Below are 23977 nucleotides of genomic sequence, written 5' to 3'. Positions count from 1 at the left end.
GAGTATGCGATTTCGGACGCAGCCGAACTATTCGGACTGATTCAGAATGGATCATCAATAAGTTCTTAAAGGGATTCAAATTCTGTATTCATTTTAATTTCAAACCTCCAACTGATTTGAACACAAAAGAAGGTATTTTGAAGAATGTTGGTAACCAGACAGTTTTGTTTACCACTGACTTCCATTGTATTGAGAAAAACCATTCAGAAAGTCCTAATGACATGAGGGTGAGTAGGCTAAAGGATGACAGAATAGCATGAATCAATTGCATAAACGGCCATTATGTCAAGACAGTCTTAAGATCTAGTATGACCTAGCAGTTAGACAGTCAGTCTTTTCGGTATCAAATTTGGCTAATGTGTGTTTTTATGGAAAAAAGGTATGAACAGTCTTAAATAAATAAATATGATGACTAACTTGTAAGACTAGTCTTAGCAGTTTATACAGCTGGCCCAAGATCTGCCTGTGAATTAAAACAACCATTCGACTCAAAAGAACAATCTTTCAGGAATCGGATTCAAATCATTCAAAGCATTCAAATCTCAGAGCGTTTTTTGCGTCAATAATTTACTCCTAAATAATGATAATAGAACAATGGCATAGCTATTGAACCGAAAATACACAGTGATGAGTTAAAATATAATTACTATTTATACCAATCATATCACTAACCCTTATGGTTATGCTAATTGCCTTTATCAGTTTATTATATTTATATATAATGAATCTTTAAAAAAATAAAAACCTTTAAAACATTTTTAAAAAACACACAATGGCCTGGTTTCAAAGACAGGGCTTAGATTAAGTTTAATTAGGACATTTAAGTAAATTTGATAAATCTGCCTTAGAAAAAAACATTACTGTTGAATCTTGAGACAAAACAATGGCACTGATATTTTAAGATATGTAAGTGCAAGTTGCTTTCAGTTAAAACAGCTCAAACATGCATTTTAGTCTGGGACTAGCTTAAGCCTCGTCTCTGTGAAACTGGGGGAAAACTTGACAGATTCCAGCTAAATTGATTATAATATTCATTCTCAGTGTTTTTCCTTTCACTGTGTGTTTAAAATACATAGATGAAGAAATGACACCCAGCATTATGTACACAACCTCTGAGGGCTTGATGTGCATTTTGTAATTATTAAAATCAAATGAGCTCCATGTATCCGGAACAAAACAAACATTGATCTATATATACAGCGAAATAATCTTTGTTCATATCGTTACAGAAGTTCATCTCAGTTCTGCATTACTTGGATAGGAAAATAACATATAACCTATTAAACTAATGGTTAGATCTGGCAAAAAACACACATGGAATATTTTGGTTTGACCTTTTAACTTTCTTTTCTAATCCTGATTATTGGTTTGAGCGGGTTCACACATGCTTTGTAATTTGGGAACATGAGTATTGTCTGTACACAATGGTTCTTTGAAACAGGAGATCAGGCGGTGCAAGTTCAGTGTCTTTGAATGATGGAGCAAGATTAGCGTGACTCAAAATGCAGTAGACAAACTCTTGTGTCATAATTTGATATTAACCACTGCACAAATGTACATGGCTGAATGAGTTTATGTATTGACAGAAATGATGCACCAGTAAAAATCTCCAACATTAAGGGAATCTCTGGCCAGACAAACTCCAAGTTACAAGTGTTTATTTAAAGCCACCAAGAAATCAAAATTGTTTAATTAAATTCATTCATTTATTTAATTTTTTTATTTTTGTGCCCTCGTAATCTTTAATCATAATAAATTCCCCTCCCTCTTGCAGCGGAATCTCTTCTCTTCTCTGATGATGTGTTTGCTGGAGTGAGGGCGGGACAACCTGTCAGTCACATGAGATCGACCAATAGCAAACCACAACCATCCAACGATCCAATCAATACCCAACAGACAAAATCAAGTCCCGCCCTACATTTTTATTTTGTTTGAGAAGCCGTTTGACTCTGATATACGTCACAATGAGGAAGAAAAGACTATTGCAACTTTCGTTTCATGCCTACTTCAAAGGAACGTGGCCTTAAATTGCACGAGTATAAGATTTCCTTTTAGAGAACTGGTTATTCTGGCAGCTTCTGTCTGTATTAATTCAGCTCCTCCACACACTTTGTAGCATAACTGTTACACTGTCTTAACAAGGTGTGTCCACGACTAAAGTTCACAATGGTAGGGGCTTCTTTTTGCTCATTGTGGTTACGACCATTTCGAATTTACATGGAAGAAATATATTTTTATCATTAGTTGTTTTTTTGCATCACACCTTTATAAGGACACAGTGGTAGTGCCGTAATGCCTTGCTCGTTGTAAGATTATCCATTAACAAATTCTGTACAAAGTTCAACAAAAAATTCTGCATGTATAATTTGTAAAACAACCCACGATTGTTCATATCGTCCTGCGGTTGAACAGCATAGAAAACACATTTAAGTGTATGGCTGTTATGATGAAAGTCTTGTTGAAAATGTGTCCTGTTAATGCTTCTGTTTTGTTTTCATTTTGCTGTCCAGTTTAATGGCATGAACAGGAAGACAACAGAAAGCTGCAGTCTTCTCAGTGTCTTATAGAAGAAGCTCCAGCAGCTGGTTATCGTCCAGCAGGTCCAGAGATAGGCAGTTCGTGGAGCGCTGGACACAGAAAGTAGTTTTGTCTGGACATGGGCTGGTCGTGGTGTGTGGGAGCCCAAACGTGTAGCTGAGGGAGGTGTCTGGAACCGATGCCGTTCCCAGCGGGAGAAGAGGGGTATATAGTCGCACGTCGTCCAGGCTCAGACTGTAGCGGTCGGCCGGGTTACGAGTCTTCTGATTCAAAACCTGCAATGGGTGATGAGAGCAATTACTGTAGTGACATGATGAAAGAATGAAAAGAGAAAGATGGGAGAAGACAGGATACCTGTTTCGTGCCATCTGGATCACAAAGGTCCGTTTGGACGTCGTCTGTAACTGAACTCATTTGCAGACCTGGAAACAGAAGATACAGGATGAGATTATATTCTCATCAAAGACTGCAGGCAAAGTACTGATTTACAGTATGTACAACTAAGTATGTCAAAAAGGGTAACTGAATTTACACTTTATGTCTTAATGCACAGATCCGACATTTTGACACATTGATTTTTGGTCTGTCAAGTCGAGTCACCATTTATATAGCGCTTTTAACAATACAGATTGTTTCAAAGTAGCTTTACAGTGATAATAGGAAATGAATGGAACAGAGATTGTTTTGGTGTTGTAAAAATCATTAGTTTTGCATGGACTCACTACATGATTTACACATTTCCTATGCATTCAGTAACTTCACCAGGGCATATGTTGAGAACGAAGAGAATTGGAGTGAATCGGAATCAGGTGGAATGATGTAGATCAGATGATCAGAATTCGGCTTGGATGCATCGGATTTAGAACCATATGAAATTGAGTGTTATTTTGAGGTATCACCTTTAAACTCTTTTTCTGATTGGATGGTAGGACAGTCGACAGACACGCCCTCCAGTAGCTCAGCCAGTCGCAAGATATCCACAGGGTCGTCCACAGAAACCTCCCCGGGCTCCTTCACCATCTCCTGCAAATCTACATTCAGATTTCATCACAAACTGTCCGTCTAGCTTAAACTGTGCTTAACCTAAAGATTTAGAAACACTCTCACTGTCAGTGAGAACGTGACATCTTAAGAGAATGAAAACAATGACTTGCACGCCAAGCAAATAGACTAAATAACTTCACAACAACTTCACTTTTCAGCATTACATATGTGAGGAATCCCAGCAATGCCCATCTGTCAGCAGACCATGTCAAATTGATGAGAGTGACATTTTATTCTGTTGCAAAACAACCACAAAGTAGGCATGTGCCAAAGCCTAAATCCAAATTGTAAAATGTGTGGTCAGTAACGCTACGTCCTATGCACAGAGTGCGAGATCGTGAATTGGAAAGTGAGAGTAAAAAGCGAGTGCGCGTTCAAAAGCAATTCCAATAACCCATATATTGATAGCGACTCCATGATGCCACCAAATTATATACAATATAATTGGATTAATTACCCAACTATATAATTGAGAGACAACGCCATTCCTCTCATCTCATTTTTTTTTTTTTTATCAACATGTCACTTTAGGGGGACATGTTTGACCCTCACCTTCCTCCTGCCACTCGTCTTCATCAGTCCGAGCTTTGCTGCTTGTGTCGATCCCAGAGGAGCCGTGACTGACGGCGGAGATGAAAGACTTCTCCTTCTCCTCCATGGAAACCATCTCTACGGAGACGCTGCGTTGCCTGGTGTCCGCCTCAATGCCAGAGCTGCTGGTGGAGTGTCGAGACAGACGGGGACTGCCCTCGCTGCACGGCTGATCCAGGTCTAGCTCATCGCTGATGTACGATTCACGATACCTCTTCTTCTCTGCAACCCAAGACGGAGAAAAAAAATCGTCAAAAACAGCCTGACATGGTAAAACAGTTCTGTGATGATTCTCACAAACCAGTCAAGAACATATCTGGGCCTGATTTCAACAGAATTAAAGGGAACAAATCATTTCAAAGCAGATGCTAGATACAAATTACAATCAAGAAGCCGGAAGTGACTGTGTCAAGGAAAAAGAATATTAATGAATAAACTATATTTTGTCTTGTGAAAATTAAGCCTATTTTTTTCCCATAACTACTTTCCACGTCCATTAAGATTTTTTTTTGTATTATGACATTATTTTACTGACAGCTTTCTTCAATACTCATTACTATAATCGAAAAAGAAAATAAATACATTATTAAAATTGTGAAGTAATTATGTGTTATGGTACTGTATTGCAGCAAAAATAAATACATACAATTAATGTATTACAGTAATGAGAATGCTTACACACACACACACACACACACACAAAAAAAAGTAAAACGTTCAGACTCCAGATGTACTTCAGTGATGTCAACTGGGGAAATGTGCTTAATCATCATAAAAAATACTGTCGCAATGCAAAACCTCATTTATGAACCTAAAAATGCTTCATATTCTATGTATAAAATATAATTAAATTTTTTCCCCTTTTGATTTTGGTCTGAAATGTGACAAATGTTTTTGTGAGAATAATCTTGGACAAAATCTTGGACAAAAAAACTCCACTGAGAAGAAATACAAAACAAAATCATACTATAACAAAATGGGGATATTTTGGGGATATTTAATTTAATTTTATCAATCAATAAATTCCTCTTGAAAAAACTTTGTTGTATTATTTTAATTTAAATACTGTGAAGCTGCTTTGATACAATCTGTATTGTGAAAAGTGCTATACAAATAAACTTGACTTGACTTGACTTGACTTTAACGGCCTGTTCACACCAAGAACAATAACTATAAAGATAATTATATTAGTTTCCACACCAGCGGACGACATCGTTCTGTTAATTCTAACCACGTGCTGCAGATTTATCACCTGCTGCTTTAAATGCTCAAGCTCTTTAATTCAGGATGGATTCTGATTCTGATTTTATCGTTCATCAGCTGGAAAAACAATAGTTCTGAAAGTGATTCCAACAATATAGTATTATCTTTATCTTTATCATTATCGTCCTTGGGCCATAATTAGTGAGAAGAATATTGTGAGGACACACACCCTCTGTCTCCTCTAGCTGGCGCAGGTGTTTGAGCGCAGGTTGCAAGCTGAGATACAATCGGTGACAGGAGCTCAGATGCAGCAGCAGATGTCGAGAACGAAAAGCCGAACCCGTGTAGTACACCAGCTTCCTCGCTGAGGGCAAACCATCCGGCTGGATCTCAAACTTCTTCCCCTGTGCAGAGAGCAGAAGAGAGAACTCTGTATACGTAAAGTAACTTTTAACATCAGAGCAGATGTTCAAGTACCACAATCCATAATAATGACATAATAATGAAACAAGCAGTAACATTAAAAGTTACCAGAAAGGTGAGTCTTCCCACGTGAAACCAGGGGAAATCATACAGCAGATCACGCATATTGTTCACCTCCTGCAAAATAAATCAAGACCATCTGTCAAGTGAAATGGAATACTCTGAAAAAAGAGAATTGTAAGAAAATTAAATGATTCAGATTCTGATTTCACTAAATGGTTCAGGTTCCTTATGATTTCAATGCTGATTCTTTTAGTACTTAGTAAAAACACTGATTGAAGCCTTTATTACACATTAGGGGTTGAACGACTTCAGAGATTTGTTAAATAGACATTTATGTGATTAAAGTTGAGTTGACGTCAACTAGTCACTGATGATGTCATTAATGAACAAATACGTCTGGACTTCGAGCTCAGACTCGAACGCCTTGTGCACAGCTATGGCATATGACACATTGCTGCCTACAAGGCTATTGCTCCTACGTAATAGCTTATAACAGTTATTTTGCCTTTGGGACGTTCTATTTCTCACAGATTTAGTTCATTTTAAGTCAGATACAGATAAAGTAGCACAGTAAAGATTATATGTATATGAATGCATTAGTAAGAGAGCGATTGTGTGTAAATTAATTCTACCTGGCAGCATCTCTCGACTAATAGTGAAGCTGTGGGTTTTAGTTACTAAGAAATATACGCTAGAACATTTCAGTTTCTAAGCTATTTTATTGATAAGTCACAGAACAGTGTTGAAAATAAATTTCTGCGCTACTGAATGTTTCTGTTTCAGAAACTGTCAAAGCTACTGTCTGTATGTGTGCGTTACAATGCAGCAGCGCATTAGTTTAGAACGGCAAATAACTTAAGTGTACAATAAGCTGATTAAAATGTGCATTCGCCTAATCAATTTTGATGGTTTAATGATCAATCATATCTTGTGTAACGCTCTCGGAGTATGCATTTATTTCTCATTTTAACTGTTGGAAACGGTGTGTAAAAGTAGACTTCAAATATTTCTTATCCAGTTGTGCCCTCTATAGGCCATGATCAGCAACTAGCCAACGTCAAGCTTAAAGCCTCACAAATCATGGCAGAGCATTCAACTTGTCTATTTGACTACTCTGTGCAACCCCTAGTACAAATACCATTTTTATAGAATTTTATCATTTGTTATTCTATTACAAATAATTTTCAGACCATTCCAACAAAAAATATTTGGTCCCAGCAGTTTTTTGAAAATGAAACTTTCTGACCAACAATGAGATCTCCCAACCTTACTTGCCACAAATATACAAACATTTATACACTAACCTCCCACTATTAACTAAATGTGTTAGATCGTAATATAGGCTTATTTGGCAGTGTGAGAAAGACGTTTAATATAAATCCTGTTTTTTTTTTTATCAAAGCAGAAGGGGAACCCATTTAAAGGTTGGGGTCAGGGCCTCAACACACTGGGTCTTTGATCTCTTAAACACAGGGCCCTTAGTTTAATCCAACCCCAGACGCTTTAGCAGGCAGATCAGAGGATTCAAGGGAAAGGCATGCACTCCAAATCCCTGTTTATGGACTGAACCGTCAAATATATGCATTCCAGTCAGGCCTTTCTGGAGAGCTCTATCATTGTGATTGGCACCGGGTCAAAGAGAAAACACAGGACTGCAATGAATCACAGAATGATGCACAACAAAGCAGGGCATTCAAATGTGTTTTGCAGCGAAAAGAGGTCCAACATTTTTGGACTATTTCAGGTGACATGAAACAAACACTGCTGAAATGTTGGTGCATTCAGTTTTTCTGCACTGCTGCCATTTATATACAGGTTGTTCCCCTGTTTTTAGTGGCAAGACTTTGTCAAATCAGAATGACATCTTATTTTTACTGTTAAAACATCTCATATGTGGTCAGAAAGCTATGGCCATTTGTGCAAAAACACAGAGGCAGTTCCTTTCAAAATACAGCCACTCAATGACCTCCAACGATATAATCTTGTGAATGCTGCATAACGAACACACATAAGCGCCACAAAAGCACACCTGATACACTTGCATTCCTCGAAGAGTCAGTCCAAGGAGAGCTGAGCCTTTCTCTTCTTTCTTGTCCTTCAAGAAAGAGACATAGGCTGATTAACATCAAAACATTGAACATACTATAAATATTATAAAATATCAATAATTTAACCAAGTATTAAAAAGTGTTAATATTAAATATTAACATAATTAGTCAAATCTATTTAATTATATATTCTAATATAAAATAACAAATATTCTGATATATTTATTGTATACTACTTTTATAGTTTAAAGTTTAGGGTCAGTAAGATTATTATTTTATTTTTTTTACATTTTTGAAAGATGTCTCTTATACTCACCAAGGCTAAATTACAATAAAAACAGTCAAATATAAATTATTAAATATTTTTAATATATTTTAAAATGAAATGTATTCCTGTGATGGCAAAGCTGAATTTTCAGCATCAATACTCCAGTCACATGATCCTTTAGAAATCATTTTAATATGCTGATCTGCTGCTCAAGAAACATTTTTTATTATTATCAATGTAAAAAAAACACAAAAAAACCAGTTGTACTGCTTAATATTTTTGTGGAAACCATGATAAAAGTAGTCTTTTTTTTTTTTTTTTTTTTTTTGAATGGTAGTGTATAGTGTATTTTCACAGTTCATAATGTATCATTTATGCCCCTTAAATTGCTCATTAAAAATTGGAATTGCAAAACCAATAACTGCTGTCAAACAGTTTTCCTCTTGGTTTTACATTGCTTGGATGAACAGGCAGCTCTGCCCCAAACTCACAAAACTTGAGATAATGTTGCAATATCACTCAAACAAGCACACTGCAATTCCTTTGGTTCCACTAGTAGTGCAGAAATGACTTCACTTTCAACCTCCACTTTGATGAAGACATTTTTCAAATCCTCCCTACATACCACAGCTGAGAAGGTCTTGACCTAAAGCAAGACATTCTGATAACCATGCATGACCTCTGACCTTCTGTAGGCGATAAAAGGTGACTGGGACATCCTCCAGACGGCAGGATTCTCTGATAAAGTGCAGGATAGCGTCACGAGAGGACATCCCCCACAGCTCTTTATGAACCTTGGGCCCGTGACACAGCAGGTAGTCAATGCCACGCTTCGCAATTATCTGCAAGAGATCAGACACGGGACATGCGTGATTATGAAACGAGTGTGGGCTCTCACCATGCTTTATTAGTTTTACAAAAACTTTAATCAACCCCCTGCTGTAAAAAAACAACATGAAAAGTTTGGTGCTTGTCAAAAAATTCTTGTCAACCAGCATGGTCTTTCAGGCGAAGCTGGTTGACCAAGAAATGATTGCTAGTTAAAAAGTTTTTTAGTTAAGAAGCCTGGTGGGACATCAGCATACCAGCATCCAAAATACAACATACTGTATAATAACTACACTTAAAAACAAAGTAAGCACCACCTGCTTGAATGCAAATGTATGTGATTGTACTTTATACACTCTAATGAAGATTTACCCAGGGTGGAAAGTATTCTTTGGGCTGGAAATACATAGCGTGTCCGTGACTGAGGTGGTCAGAGCGTTCGGCCTGTAAGGCGTATCCTGCCAGCTGGAAATACACTTCCTCCTGCTGTCTGCATTCTGAGCGCAGGACACGTTCCCGCAGGTCATAGTAGTACAGTTTTCTCGCTTTACGCTCACTGAGAACAGAGAAAAAAAAGGAAGAAAAAATAAATAAACAACACAATAAACAACTGAACATCAGATATTAATTTGTTTTAGCAATAATTATTTTTATGTTATAGATAACTGATATTATGATGAATGTTATACTGTGTATCATGTGCTTTTGCATGTTAAAAAAACAAACATATATAACAGACATCACATGCTAAAATGCAGTCAAATCAAGCATCATACAGCAGAAAGGATGGTTAGTTGGCTAAGGGGCTGGTATTTTGACAACATGGTAGAATTTTTTTTAATACTTTATATTAATAAAAAATAAAAAGATTCTACTGATGGTCAGTAATCAATATAATGGTCAATATTATTTAAAAAAATACCACACTGAAACTGATAAACCACTAATATACACTACCATTCAATATTTTTGAAAGAAATTAATACTTTTATTCAGCAAGGAGACATTGATGATCAAAGTTGATCAAAAGTAACAGTAAATACATTTATAATGTTACAAAAGATTTCTAAGATGTTTGGTACTTTTCATTCATCAGAGAATCTTTGGAATGATATCATGAAATGATGCTGAAAATTCAGCTTTGCCATCACAGGAATAAAATACATTTTAAAATACATTCAAATAAAAAACAGTTATTTGTCATTTAAAATTGTAATAATATTTCACAATATTACTGTTTTTACAGACTTTTTGATTCAGTAAATGCTGCCTTGGTGAGCATAAAAGACTATTTAAAGACTAGAGCATAAAGACTAATATTGAAAAAATCTTACCAACCCTACACTTGAACGGTAGTGTATTACAAGATTACAAATCTTTAGGATAACTATCCCTTCAATATAAGCATGCAAGACTAAATATGACACATACAAATTAATTTAAAGAGGAATTTAATAAAAGACTATCCACACAGTCTTCAAAATCCCCCACGTTGCCATTTTCCACATGAAATAAAACCTGAAGCTAAATTCAGTTTCATTATGAGCAGTTTTCAATTACACCACACCCAAATGAGGGGGACAACTTGCTCTGCCTAATAATAATAAAAAAAAAAGTGAAAGTGACACGTGACGGCCAAGTATGGTAACCCATACTTGGAATTTGACCTCTGCATTTAACCCATCCAAGTTAATGCACACACACTAGGAGCAGAGTAGTGAGTAGTTAACACACACACACTGCAAACGTGGATACACACACCCAGAGCAGCGGGCAGCCTTTGTGTGGCGCCCGGGGAGCGATTAGGGGTTAGGTGCCTTGCTCAAGGGCACCTCAGTCATTTCCCACCGGCTCTGGAATCGAACCAGCAACCTTCGGGTTACCAGTTCAACTCCCTAACCACTAGGCCATGACTGCCCCAAAAAAAAAAAGCTTAAAAAAGCTTTCAAAGACAAACCGCATAAAAGCCAAGATCACAAGCCCACTCAAACTGGCCTCACCCCCTGGTGGATTAAACCTAATGAAGGAAAGAGGCCAAGGAGAGGGTTCCTCCCTTCAAACGTTGGGGAATCTCTAAGCCTGTGTCTTACCAGATGAGTCTGCCATTCTCCACGTAGTACTGGACCTTCAGACAGAGCAGGGGAGGGATTGACCTCCTCAGCGACCCCTGCCGAGAGAAAGAACAGGCTTGACTAGGTTACTGTGGCAACCCCCTCATTATGAAGTCACTCCCACATCCCGAATGGCCAACTAGTGTTTCTCTTTACTGTAACCGCCCTGATGACCACAGGGAACATGGAACAAATGGTACAGAAATAATGTGATGGAAACAGATGGTAATATCACAGCACATTGATGAACCAAGGCACTTGCAAGAATACCATGATACTACCATGATGGTATTGCCATGGGACCTGATACTTTCTGGTGCTTTTTTATAGTGATTTTGGTGTTAATAGACATGAATTTCAGAGTAAATGATGTCCATTTAGGAGCAGGACCGTGATATGCTCACCTTCCCCGAGTCCTGTTTCCACTCCTTGGGGAAATACGTGGCAAGTTTCTCTTCCAAGTCCAGAAAGATGTGCTCATTGTCTGAAACAGCCCAGAAAGGACACACAGGAAACAAGCGTAAATGCTCTCGCCGTGCAAACAATGGCATCATGAATTCATGCATGAAATCTGCCCAACAATGACCTCAATTAGGGAGACGACTGGAATGAAAAGACCCGTTCAGCCATTGGTGAACGCACGGCCCGGTATGCAACAGCCCTAACCGCAGACAAAACTTACCGCAGTAAAAACTAGCAGTCTCATGCCAAAGCAATCACGATTGCAAAAGAATTCCAGCGCTTTGAGTAAATCGTGTAAACACTTCTAAAAGGGAGCTTGTGCAAGAATGGAATTAAGATGGTTCAAATAAATGTCACAATGGAAAAATGAAAGGAGATTTAGCTAAGACCGATAAATCAATGTTTTTTTCCCCCAAAGAGTTAAGAACCAACATTTCTAGCACATCCCTTTTCATTCGAGTAGTCCGTGTGATTTATTCGATTTGCCAATGTGACCTCATTAGTATTTGTAGGAATGTGAACGTAGAAATCGCACACATACATTATCAAATGTTTGGACAGACACTGAAATGTACAATATCAATGCACTGATATAATCTAAAATGCAAATGATAACACTTTACACTAAATTTCAATTTGTTAACATTACATAAAGTTATATGTATTATTTATATAAAGAACATGTATTATTATTATTATTATTTAATATATTTGTAAAATAAGTAAGTATTTTATTAAAAAATATTGGTAACATTGTACAATAAGGTTTCATTAGTTAGCATTAGTTAACTACATTGGTTAACATGAACTTATAATGAACTGCACTTCTTCAGCATTTATTAATCTTTGTTAATGTTAATTTCAACATTTACTAATACATTATTAAAATCAAACATTGTATTGGTTAACATTAGTTAATGCACTGTGAACTAACATAAACAAACAATGAACAGCTGGATTTGTATTAATTAACGTTAACAAAGATGAACAAATACAGTAACAAATGTATTGTTTGTGGTTAGTTCATGTTAGTTAATACATTAACTAATGTCAACAAATGAAATTAACTGTAAAGTGTTACCAAAATATTTGTAGCATAATTTAGCCTAAATATATTTATATTCTGTTATTGTCCTCAATATTTGTTTTATTATGAATGATTATGAATATAATCTAAATATATATTTGATTTTGTTTTGTATAAATACTTATTTAAATTATGAATTATTTTATTTATTTAAATGATAAATTACGAGAATTCAGAGTATCCGTGCTAAGTTGTATGTTTCCAAAATATACGTGTACACTTTAGGTAAGAGAGACAAATGAGCGCAAGTTCACATTCCATTCAGTTTATCCATCCTTTATCACTGCTAACTTCACATCGCTAACTCCCTCGCCACATGACTCAAACTCGTTCTGACTCATTGTCTCTCTAGCTGAGGTTCATCTCAACAAGGTTGTGACCCTGCTAAATGCTCAGCCAATTTCTATTGCTCTCTCCCGCTGCCTCTCTGCCCTGAACTGGTGAATCATGGTGAATTCCATGCTTAAAGTTAATATACCTCGGTTTCAGGCCTCAGGGGTCACCGGCCCTCAAATACACAAAAACAAAGACACTCTTGTCCGAGAGGAGAGTGACACAACATCATAAAAAGGTATTCAAGAGAATGGAATGAGGCTTTTGAATAAGGGGTTGAAAAAGAGAGCAAAAAGAGACTGAATGATTAGATCTTAAAGGAGAACTCCGTTTTTTTGTAAATTTGGAGTGCTGTCAGTACAGAGAACAACGACAAAAATCGGTGTTGCCTACACTGTGTTATCCTCTTTTTAAAATTTGCACCCTGTTGACTTAAATGGGGCAAGTTTTAAACCTGCTTTTAGCCTCTTAACATCCTTGATGTGTCATTACAAGTGCACAGCCATGTGAATGATTTTATTCAGAGTGAACACGGTGAATCTGACTGCAGTAGATGTGCACATACCTGTACATACCTGTATTTACTTCCTGTTTTCGGTCGAAGTCCACAGTAGTCGATAGTCTGAGTCTCCACTGTTGCTTAGTTACCTATGATCACGCGCGTGAACTCGACAATCGACTACTGTGGACTTCGACCGAAAACAGGAAGAAAATACAGGTATGTGCGCTGGCTGAATTAACATCACTTTTATTCATATCTTTCACATCTACTGCAGTCAGATTCACCGTGTTCACTCTGAATAAAATCATTCACATGGCTGTGCACTTGTAATGACACATCAAGGATGTTAAGAGGCTAAAAGCAGGTTTAAAACTTGCCCTATTTAAGTCAACAGGGTGCAAATTTTAAAAAGAGGATAACACGGTGTAGGCAACACCGATTTTTGTTGTTGTTCTCTGTACGGACAGCACTCCAAATTTACAAAAAAAATTAGCTCAATGTTAAAATTGACCGGAGTTCTCCTTTAATAGAGAAAGCCTGAATGGAATTGCAAAACAACTGGAAAATGTTAGATGCAAAATTAGTTTTAAACAGATTTCATTTATATTTCCCTGGGAATAAAAGGTTAGGGTATTTAACCCTTCTGAAGACTGTCATTAAGATGCATTATATCCATTGCTAGAATGGGCAAAAACCAGAAGGCCTTGGGATGTAAGCTTTTGCATTTGAAAGCATACAGTGAAAGACTCTACTTTGGTTTCAATTTCCACTTGCAGTACATATAATACAAATACACATTTATTGAGACTGACATACACTTTAACTGGAAAGCATCAATCCTTACTTTTAACTAAAGTCAATCCAAAGTAGTGTAGCTCTTTAACCCCGAGAAGCTCGCAGACTCGTTGAAACACTTCTTGACCTGTTGCTTTCAGCTTGAAAGAAAAGAAAAACTCATTTGACAGTGAATCTGGTACAAAAACATCATTTTCCATTTTACATAACATTACATTTTATGTTCAGTATATTATAATATAAAGCCTTGAGTAGGTTATTGCTTTCTTAACATTCATAGTGCATAGGTCAATGACAGATGCAAACATGAGGAAGACATGATCCACATCAAAATAAGAACTATTACAAGAGCTTATTTACCCCCACTGTGATGTCCAATGTCTCCTTGGTGGGAAGAAGGACGCACACTGTCCTCTCTTGTTTGGCAGGGACAGACATCTCATCCACGTACACACATGCATGCACACACACACACTTGCCTCTTTTTAATCAAGATGCTTTGCTCTCACAGGTATTGGCTCCTTCATTTTGAATATCTGCAAAAGAACACAAACAAACTTAATGAGGGATTTGCTATACGGTTGCTATTGTATTCCAAGTAACTAGGCCTATGTGTTTTCTAGAGAGTTATTGCCACAAGTTGCTATGATATTCTGATATATATATGGCTTGGATAGATATGGCAATGAAAGCCTATGGTATTTTTATGCCCATTTTATCGTCTGCCAGGTGAAAAATCATACGTAAGATTGCTTTGAGAAGCAAAAGCACACCTCTCATCAACAAACTGCATGATTTGAAATATAAATCATGTCCATAGCAGTAGCACTACTACCAAGCAAAACAAAACTAACAATATAACTCAACAATGACTAGCTCTATGATGAAATATCTGCTAATGTTCTTTTCTCATATTTTAAGATGCAAAACAAGGCAAAAAAGGAAACACTGAGGTAAATAAAATGTCTAGACTGTCCAGAAATGTTGATGACGTCTGTGGAATATGAGGTTTTGTCCTGCTCTCATATTTCATGCAAACTTGACCCCCACTTCAGCCATGCATTAAAAGCTCATTACATTGCACAATCCGCCCAGTCAAGTCAGATTACATAAACATGCAATTATGTAATAATTAAATTAACGGCAAACTTGTAAACAATGAGTCTCGCCGATCCTGCAGTGAATATTATTGGGTGCTGTTATCGTGTTTGTGGACCTTCACGTTTCCTGCTATAGTGAGTTTCACAGTGTACATAAGCTCACCTGTGAAAACATTACAGGCCGCCGCTGCATTCCTCACATTATTTGGCAAATTCCACCTGCTCCGAGTTTTTACTGAACCGAAAAACCTCAACATTGTGCTGCGGATACAAAACTAACCCTACAAAAACACTTGTCAATTTGCTTCCATTCTACAATGCAGTACGGTGACCCACAAAAATGTATTTAGACATTTAAGTCAAACTTAAAATTTATGAATGTAATTGCAATAAATGGCATATCCAACCAATTGGCATCTGTAAACAAATTATGCTAAAGATTTTTTCAAAAACCATGCATTTTTATGACTACTTTTAACCAACTGGTCTTAAGATTCTCACACGTTTAAGTTCAAATATATCCTATATAGTATTAATGTATACTATATGTCCAAACTGTATACATAAATCTCTCCATATTCATTAGCCATTGGCTGTTATTATGCGGTTTCTCTCTCACACTGGGTTTACTGGCGCACGTTTTACCTTCAGGTGATTCAGAGCATGACAGTCACACCTGTGAATCAAGACACATAAACTAGGCTACAGTAACTGTTAACCACTACAGCCTCAGGGGAATCCAGCTGCTAGTCGTGACTTCTTTAGTTTGATTCATGGATTTTGTCTCATTTCTATACATGGCATCCGGTGAAAGAAAAAACTGATTTTAGTCTTCCTGAAAGTCAAATTTAATGGAAGCACAGTTGAAGACTTGATGGTTAGTTCACCCAAAAATATTCTGTCATTTATTCACCCTAATGTCATTCCAAACCTGTTTGACTTTTTCTTGTGTGGAACACTAAAGGAATGTTAGGCAGAGTCACCTTTTCTTTTATTTCTTCTTTTTTTCTCCACACAATGACAGTGAATGATTTGTTCTTCCTTAAATCTCTTTTTGTGTTTCACAAAAGAAAGACACTTTTGACTTACTGACAACAAACAAACAATAAACTAACTACACACCTCTAATGATGTAATTTCAAAGGTGTAAAGAAGTAAAATATAATAGACACAATAAATGTATATAGATAGACTATAATGTCGTCCAGGCCAACGTACAATTTGGAATTATTTTGATCAATTAACAGAAGCACTATCTCTCCCTTGTGTTAGTTCAAAATTGATCAATTTACACAACTTACGATAATCTGTCTCCCTGCCAAACAAGAGAGGACAGTGTGCGTCCTTCTTCCCACCAAGGAGACATTGGACATCACAGTGTGGGTAAATAAGCTCTTGTAATAGTTCTCATTTTGATTTGGGTCATGTCTTCCTTATGTTTGCATGTAAATCTGTCATTGACCTATGCACTATGAATGTTAAGAAAGCAATAACCTACTCAAGGCTTTATATTGTAATATACTGAACATAAAATGTAATGTTATGTGAAATGTACCAAATTCACTGTCAACTTACGATAAACAAGCGATAATCACATTGTATGACTCGATCGGTAGTCACTAAATTTGGCCGATCTCATGAACCGATCACAATTTGATGACATAAAACCGTAAAAAGTTGCCACCGAAGCGCATGTAAACAGAAGACAGATGAAACATTAGCTAGTATTAGGACCTCTGGTATGGTGGGTAGGGACAGTGTCGAGACCAACCGGACACTGTTTTACAGCTAGATGCCAAAGCGCTGGAAGCGCTCATCAACCAGGATATTATTACTTGTTACTTATTATGTACTTATTAATATTGTTATGCTTTATTCTGTTGTGTTAGACATGTAAGTACATTTTTATGTTCAGTATAACACTCAAATCACTTGTTTGGAGAGGTTTTTTGGACTTTTGATAAAAAGGCTACCGTGGTTCCAATCCAAATAACTGTGAACAAGCCCACACTTGATTTTTTTCTAATAGTCATCATGTCAAGCATGAATAATAACAAAATATATCAATAAATTGCATCACTTTTTCTGGGGTTTTCTCAGCAATGTTGTAACATAAGCTCCAAACATAATCAAAATCCATTTTCTTCACAAGTTGAAAGTTTTTCTATCAAGTACAATACCACCATGTACTTGATGCTAAATCTTTTTTAGTAGAGGTATAAGCCATTACTTTTAAGTATGCCATTTGAAATCACGTGAAATCATTAAAAATGCCTTCAGGGTGTAAGGGGTTAACGACAGTGGCAGTTAACAGAGAGCTTACATATCACTTATATACAGCTTGAATGATCGGGATTCGTATCGGCCAATCATGATGACTAGTAACAAAGTCCTTTTAGTCCTTTTATATAAATTGTCTCTGCTAGTAATCGGTAGTCAGTATCGGCCGCAAAAATCCTGATCGGAGCATCCCTATGCTGGACTTTTAAGTTATCAAATTCATAGTTTAGTTGTATAGCATATGCTGCAAAACATGATGTTCTTACTGAACACCTGAGTTAACTGTGGTGGCGTTTTAAAATCAGAAAATCACAAAAACGTTTAAAAAATCCCACAAAACCTAATGTATACGTCTGAATGGTATCAAACCCAAGCACATCAAAAGCTGTAAGCACTGGTCTTGTAACAAACTTTAGACCATCTGGGGCATACTTATTGTTGAGCCCTGATATATTTACATCAGCACCAGACATTGTCAAAATGCCACTAATTTGAGAGGGTTTGCCAGTAAACACGTCTCCTGCCAAAGATTCAGTTGGTACAAATTCTCTACTGGGTGGGATTTATGGGGGTTTATCTTTAAATCAATTAATAAGATTAGATGTGACCTGTCTCGAGACCTCTGCTCTGGGCCAGTCTAGATCTGAGCGTGTAAACGCTAGACCTCTTAAAGGAACAGTTCAGCCAAAAATTACAATTCTGACATCTATTTAACCTCATGTTGTTCCTAACCAGGGATATTATTGTAAAAAAAAAAAAAAATTAAACACTTATAATAATATATATATTTTTTTTAAATAATTGAAATAAAGCTATTAGAAAAAAAACTTTATTAATAAATACGTTTAAGTTGAGTTAAGTTGAAATAGGCTAAGTTTAAGGTCTAAAATTACTAACTGGAAATAAATAAATAAAAATGAAACAAAAAAATGAAACCTAAATAACAACATAACAAATGTAATAAAAAAATATAAATAAAAATATGAATACAAACTATAATAGTATATGAATCAAAACTAATATAACAGTTCCAAACACTGCAAAAAAATAATACTGTAAAAGTGCTCCAGTAAATTGGTTAACTGCAAGGTACCTTACCATATACGGTGAAAAACTGTAAATAGTTTAACATCGCAATACATGTGATTTTACTGTAAAATATTGTCAGTTTATGGCTTTTGCAAATAAAAACCATATAATTTATGGTAAAAAAAAAAAAGAAGCACATTCCCAGAAGTCCCGGCTTCTAAGTAATGACAAATCACATTTGATTACATTTTTATAAATAATTTTGTCCTTTCATGTTTTTGTAATCAGTTAGTGTGTTTGTGTTACATTCAGTTATTTAGTTTTTTTGCGTTATTCTAGTGTCATGTGTTTTACCCTGATGGTGTTTTGTCTGTATGACCCTGTATTGACCATGTTTTATGAACAGTCCGCTCACAATGAACTCTGATTAGCATGTGGCTTTCTATTGTGCCACGGTCTGCCACCTGTATTATTGTGGTGGTTATCAGTACATTTTAGGGTAAAAGGGCAGATTTTGGTATTTAAGAAGGTATATTAGCATTAGGTCTATATCACTAAATGAAATATACTGTACTGAAATATACTGAAACTATACTGCAGGCATCCTGTAAAACCGGAAACACTGACACTTTATTTTTACAGTGAATTTCTGGCACAGCTGCCAGTTTTTAACGTAAATTTAACAGGATTTTTTTTACAGTTTGCCTTCCGACCATGCAACACAATTATGAAGACTGTGCTAGTCACTGTTCAATTCAATAACAAGCTTCAGTTTCAATCCTCAAAAAAGGATGCATTCGATCCAGTATCACATCAACAATCACATCAATCAATGCTACTGACTGTGAGACGAATACGTGTACGATGACAGCTACAGTATAGAGTGGTGCAGGTATGACATCACTTTGTAGGCCAAAACGCAAAAAACGAGTTAGCATTTTAGCACTTCCAGTTCCACCATCTCGAAGTCAAAAGGTTTTTTTTTAAATGGGATTTTGGTTAAATGGCTGAAATCTGTCGGAAGCTATATTTAACTATATCATATTATTATAGAAACATTCAGACATCTGGAGACAAAGCAGAAATGCTTCTGTTTGCGAAGAAAACTTTCCATTGATGTACAAGTGATTGCAATAGGCCTGTGTGTGTGTGTTTTGAGAAATATCTTTATACTGCAAGGCTATATTTATTTTATTTTTATTTTTATTTGTTATTTATATATTATTTTATTGCCATTACCTGTTTTCATACAGAAGTTTAGTTTGCTAAATATATATATAAAAAAATTGTTGGATATTGGATGTGAAAAGTAACACTGCACTTCAGATGTGTGTGAATTTCCCACACCAGGAGTAATTTATATAGTTCTATGTTATAGCGATTATCTGTTCAAAAATGTTCTATGTTCTATGCAAAATGTAAAATGTTCTATTAAAGAAAAGATGGAAAATATATTTGTGTGTGCTGTAAAGTGGTTACAAAAAATGAAATCGGAATCGGCTAAAATCGGTATCGGCAGGTCAAACTCAATAAAAATCGGAAATCGGAATCAGCCTAGAAAATTGTAATCAGTGCATCTCTACAATACGTCATTTCATGTTGAAGTTTTTTTGGCTAGTCACTAAACGTAGGTCATAGCAGCAAACACACTGTAAGATCATCATGCTAAATTTCTGACATTGTCAGAAAATTATCGCAGGATATCTTTGGTAGCAAGACCGTGACAACGGCCGTCTTTGAACCTCTCTCACTGTATGACGTGGAACCACTGTGTAGGTGGTCATCTTTAGTCTGGGACAGCACAGAATCGTATAATATGTTCTGGGCATCAAGCAGGGGTGCCCAATCTTCTTGGAGATCTTCCTGCCTGCAGGGTTCAGATCCAACCCTGATCCAACACACCCGTCTGTAATTATTAAGGGCTCGTGAGGATATTAACTTGCTGGTTAAGTTGTGTTTGATCAGGGATGGAACTGAACTTTGCAGGAGGGTAGATCTACAGGAACAGGATTGGGTTGCATAATTACATGCAACCAAAATCCTAATCTTACCCTAAACCTATAATAAGTACATGTAGTTGCTTAATATTACTCAGTAAATATATAATTACACTGTAACAAAGACACCTTAAAATAAAATGTAACCAAAGAACCACATCAGTCAGTTTGTGAAGAAATCATTCAGACTGGTTTTGTGAACCAGATAAAATCAATTCAAAAGATTCATTGCATGATTCCTACGTCTTCCATGAACTAACATCAAGAAATTTAGTGAATAACTAAGTAGCATCTGTTTATAAGTTATCGTAAGTCACAGGCTTAATTCACAATACTTCTGCATCGTTTTTGAAGCTTGAAAGCTTTGGTTTAGGTTTATAGCAGTTTCAAGAAAAAGGGGATGGAAAATTCTTTAGAATTTCTCCTTTTGTGTTAAAAAATATGGAAAAAAAAGAAACTCTAACCCACTTTGGAACAATAGTGTGAATAAATGATGAAAAATATTAGGGTAAATAAATGCATTTTCTCTCAAATTGATTTGATTCATTTTAATATAGAACTGAATGTTTGTTTAGTTGAATATTGTCACACTAACACCAAACTTTCAGATGTGCACGTGCTTTCTGAGAACAACAGCTTTAAATCAATCTTCAACCGTGCATTTTTCAGACTGGAAAAGTCACTTACTCTGTAAGGACTGATAAAGGAGGATCACTTGAGCCTCAAAGCAAGAATAAATCTTCAGCACAACCACGCTGTTCCAAAAACACAACAGACTCCGGCTATGTGCTTAAGGAGTTTTCCTTCCCCATGTCGTGTCTCTGAACACCTCTGAAGAATTCCAGTGAAAACAGATGCAGTTAAGCCTCAGGGTAACAGGTTGCACTGCATGATGAGCTCGTTTGACGAGGAAAAAAATGGAGGCCAGTGATGTATTTAAGCAATACAACAGGCACTTCAAGCGAAATGAAGTTCCTCAAGAAACCTTGAGTTATTGCTCAATGGCAATCCCAAGGCTTCAACAACTACTAGGATCCGAGGACAAGTCAAAAGCCGGTTTTCCACCCACCTGTGGCTCTGGGGGGAAAAAATCACTCATCTAGTAATGAACCATCATACCTCTCTGCCCGTTGAATGTGCATTCGTGTTTAGACTTGTCAGAGGGTGAGTCTGTTATATCCGCAATTAAATTCCAAACTGCTTTCCTTTCTGAACCGTTCACACAACAACAAAAGTTCAATTGCATTTGATGATTTATATATATATATATATATATATATATATATATATATATATATATAAATCCCCCCCATCTATGAACCATATTTAGTCTTGTGCATTAAAACCAGCTTAATGTCTGTACTAGAGTCCTCATACACCACAATCTCACCATTTATATGAAAGAACATGCAGTGCAACTTGATGGGTGGGAAAGTAACTGTAGATAGCAAGTTTCCAAATCACTTTCAGAAACACAGAAATCAGCCTAACTTACAGATTTAGAATAACAGAATTGATATATCAAATGAAAAGTTAACCAAAGGTTCTGCACTAATTCTATATTACAAACAACAGTGGAGTGGTCTCTATGGAAAGTTCAACTTTAAAGTTCATATATAGAGAAAAATGCTCAATATTTACAAAAATTATCAGAAGATTAAGCTTATGATGGAGTGTTTGATTATAAATCAGTTTAAGTAATATTAATACATTTGTAAAAAACAAATCAATAATGGAATATTTTGCAATACATTAGATCAAATCAACTTTAATGACTATTACGAAAAAAACAAAAAACTTAATACGTGAAAAACGACCAGAAAATAGTTGTGGAATACTTTAGAAATATTGCACAAGGGAAAACTCGTCAAAAAACAAATTAACAAACAAATTAATTAAAGGAGTCTATACAAATATATAAACTTAAATATAGCCTACGTACTAGTCCATTAGCTTTTCAAATACAAATGAATACTTTTAGAGGACAGGTAAAAACACTTACCTCCTTTTAAAATCCCGAGTGTATGTTTGTTTTAGGGGCTGAAGCTGTTATAGTAGAACTCACAAAAACACACGCGCGCGCGCTCACTGACTGACTGACTGATGAGAGAATCGGAGCAGTAGATCAGACTAAACCAAATTACCACTGCGAGGGGGGTGGTTTCATCATACCGCGCGAACAATTAATACATACATCACTACTGTTTTAAATACGTGGCATTTTGTCGTCGAAAACAATCAATACAAGGTAAAAATGTAATAGCAAGGGGAAACTGTAAAACTCTGATTGTCTGTGGTGATAACCTATAACACAGAACCCCCCTCCGCCCATTCATGAATATGTATGACCATCCTTTAAATTGATAAACAACAATACTCCGACTCTGCGTGTAATGTGGAATGTGTATCACTGTATCTTACTATGCTTTTTGTTGCTCCAATGGAAGAATGCATTAAAGTGTAAAGTGTAAAATGCATTAATTACTCTTGGTTTTACTACGAGCTTGTTTATTGGTCATGCATGAAGACCCTTGTAAAACGCATGTTGCGGAACTAGAAAAATTCACAATGGAAACAAAAGTTTCCTCCGAAATAAACAACAAAAAAGTTGATAATTATTGTTTTTATTCAGTAAAACTGCGGCAACGTGTTATTTAGACACCATTGTCAAACAAACAATTACATGAAAAATGTATATGGATCATTAAAACTTTCTTCCTGTATCCTGCCTAACATTATTAGGCCTAGTCGTAAAAATAATAAAATATTTATTTTATAATTTTAGGACTATGATGAGGTTGAAACCTGACATGGATCCTGAAACCTTCCACTATCATAATCAAAAAAAATTCTTAATATTTTCAAACAAACTACCTGACAAGATTCTGAAACTTTACATTACTTGAAGGAGACCCCATATTATGATTTTACAACAGTAACAATATCTGCAGTAAATGCATTATTTTGGATGAAATTATGGTTATTTATAGTGAAATACTGTGAGTGCATGAGCATGATTTAAATTATGTGTGCCAACATAACCTGTGCAAATAGTGCAGAAAGAGGACATCTTGGTCGTCTTCCTTTTTCTTTACTTCTGCAGGGTTTCCTCTTCTTTGGGCAATAACATTCAACCTGCCTGGGTCAGATTAAATCCATAACAAGCAGATTACTAAATCAAGATCAGCATCATCCTGTCTGAGATTACATTAATTCAGGGCAGCGGAGACCACCGCCTTCCCATTATTATCCACCCAAACATCTGATCATACTGC

General features: G+C 36.1%; 1 protein-coding gene across 1 annotated transcript; it reads right to left on the bottom strand.

The window, feature by feature from the left end:
• Window positions 1-1641: 1641 nt before the first annotated feature.
• Window positions 1642-22862, bottom strand: LOC309486594 (FERM domain-containing protein 6). The gene is made up of 14 exons (XM_082153941.1): window positions 22705-22862; window positions 14657-14832; window positions 14346-14436; window positions 11522-11601; window positions 11097-11173; window positions 9379-9562; window positions 8865-9020; window positions 7892-7957; window positions 5908-5976; window positions 5606-5780; window positions 4135-4395; window positions 3438-3569; window positions 2893-2960; window positions 1642-2813 (listed from the first exon to the last, which is right to left on the bottom strand). The coding sequence occupies exons 2-14, from the start codon at window positions 14732-14734 to the stop codon at window positions 2562-2564; spliced, it is 1689 nt and encodes a 562-aa protein (XP_082010067.1). The 5' UTR covers window positions 14735-14832; window positions 22705-22862; the 3' UTR covers window positions 1642-2561.
• Window positions 22863-23977: the final 1115 nt, after the last annotated feature.

The sequence above is a fragment of the Leuciscus leuciscus genome (assembly GCF_965113295.1).
Source record: "Leuciscus leuciscus genome assembly, chromosome: 22".
In the NCBI taxonomy this organism is placed as follows: Eukaryota; Metazoa; Chordata; class Actinopteri; order Cypriniformes; family Leuciscidae; genus Leuciscus; species Leuciscus leuciscus.
Note: the sequence above shows the minus strand (reverse complement) of the source record. Positions and strands in the feature narration are given on the sequence as shown.

Bases quoted from the DNA above. Each gene is read 5' to 3' on its own strand.
- LOC309486594 (XM_082153941.1), bottom strand. From the start codon at position 14,734: ATGTCTGTCCCTGCCAAACAAGAGAGGACAGTGTGCGTCCTTCTTCCC. The intron at 2,961-3,437 runs GTGATACCTCAA...TTCTGTTTCCAG, and splicing joins ATCAGAAAAAGAGTTTAAAG to GTCTGCAAATGAGTTCAGTT. The intron at 2,814-2,892 runs GTATCCTGTCTT...CACCCATTGCAG, and splicing joins ATCCAGATGGCACGAAACAG to GTTTTGAATCAGAAGACTCG.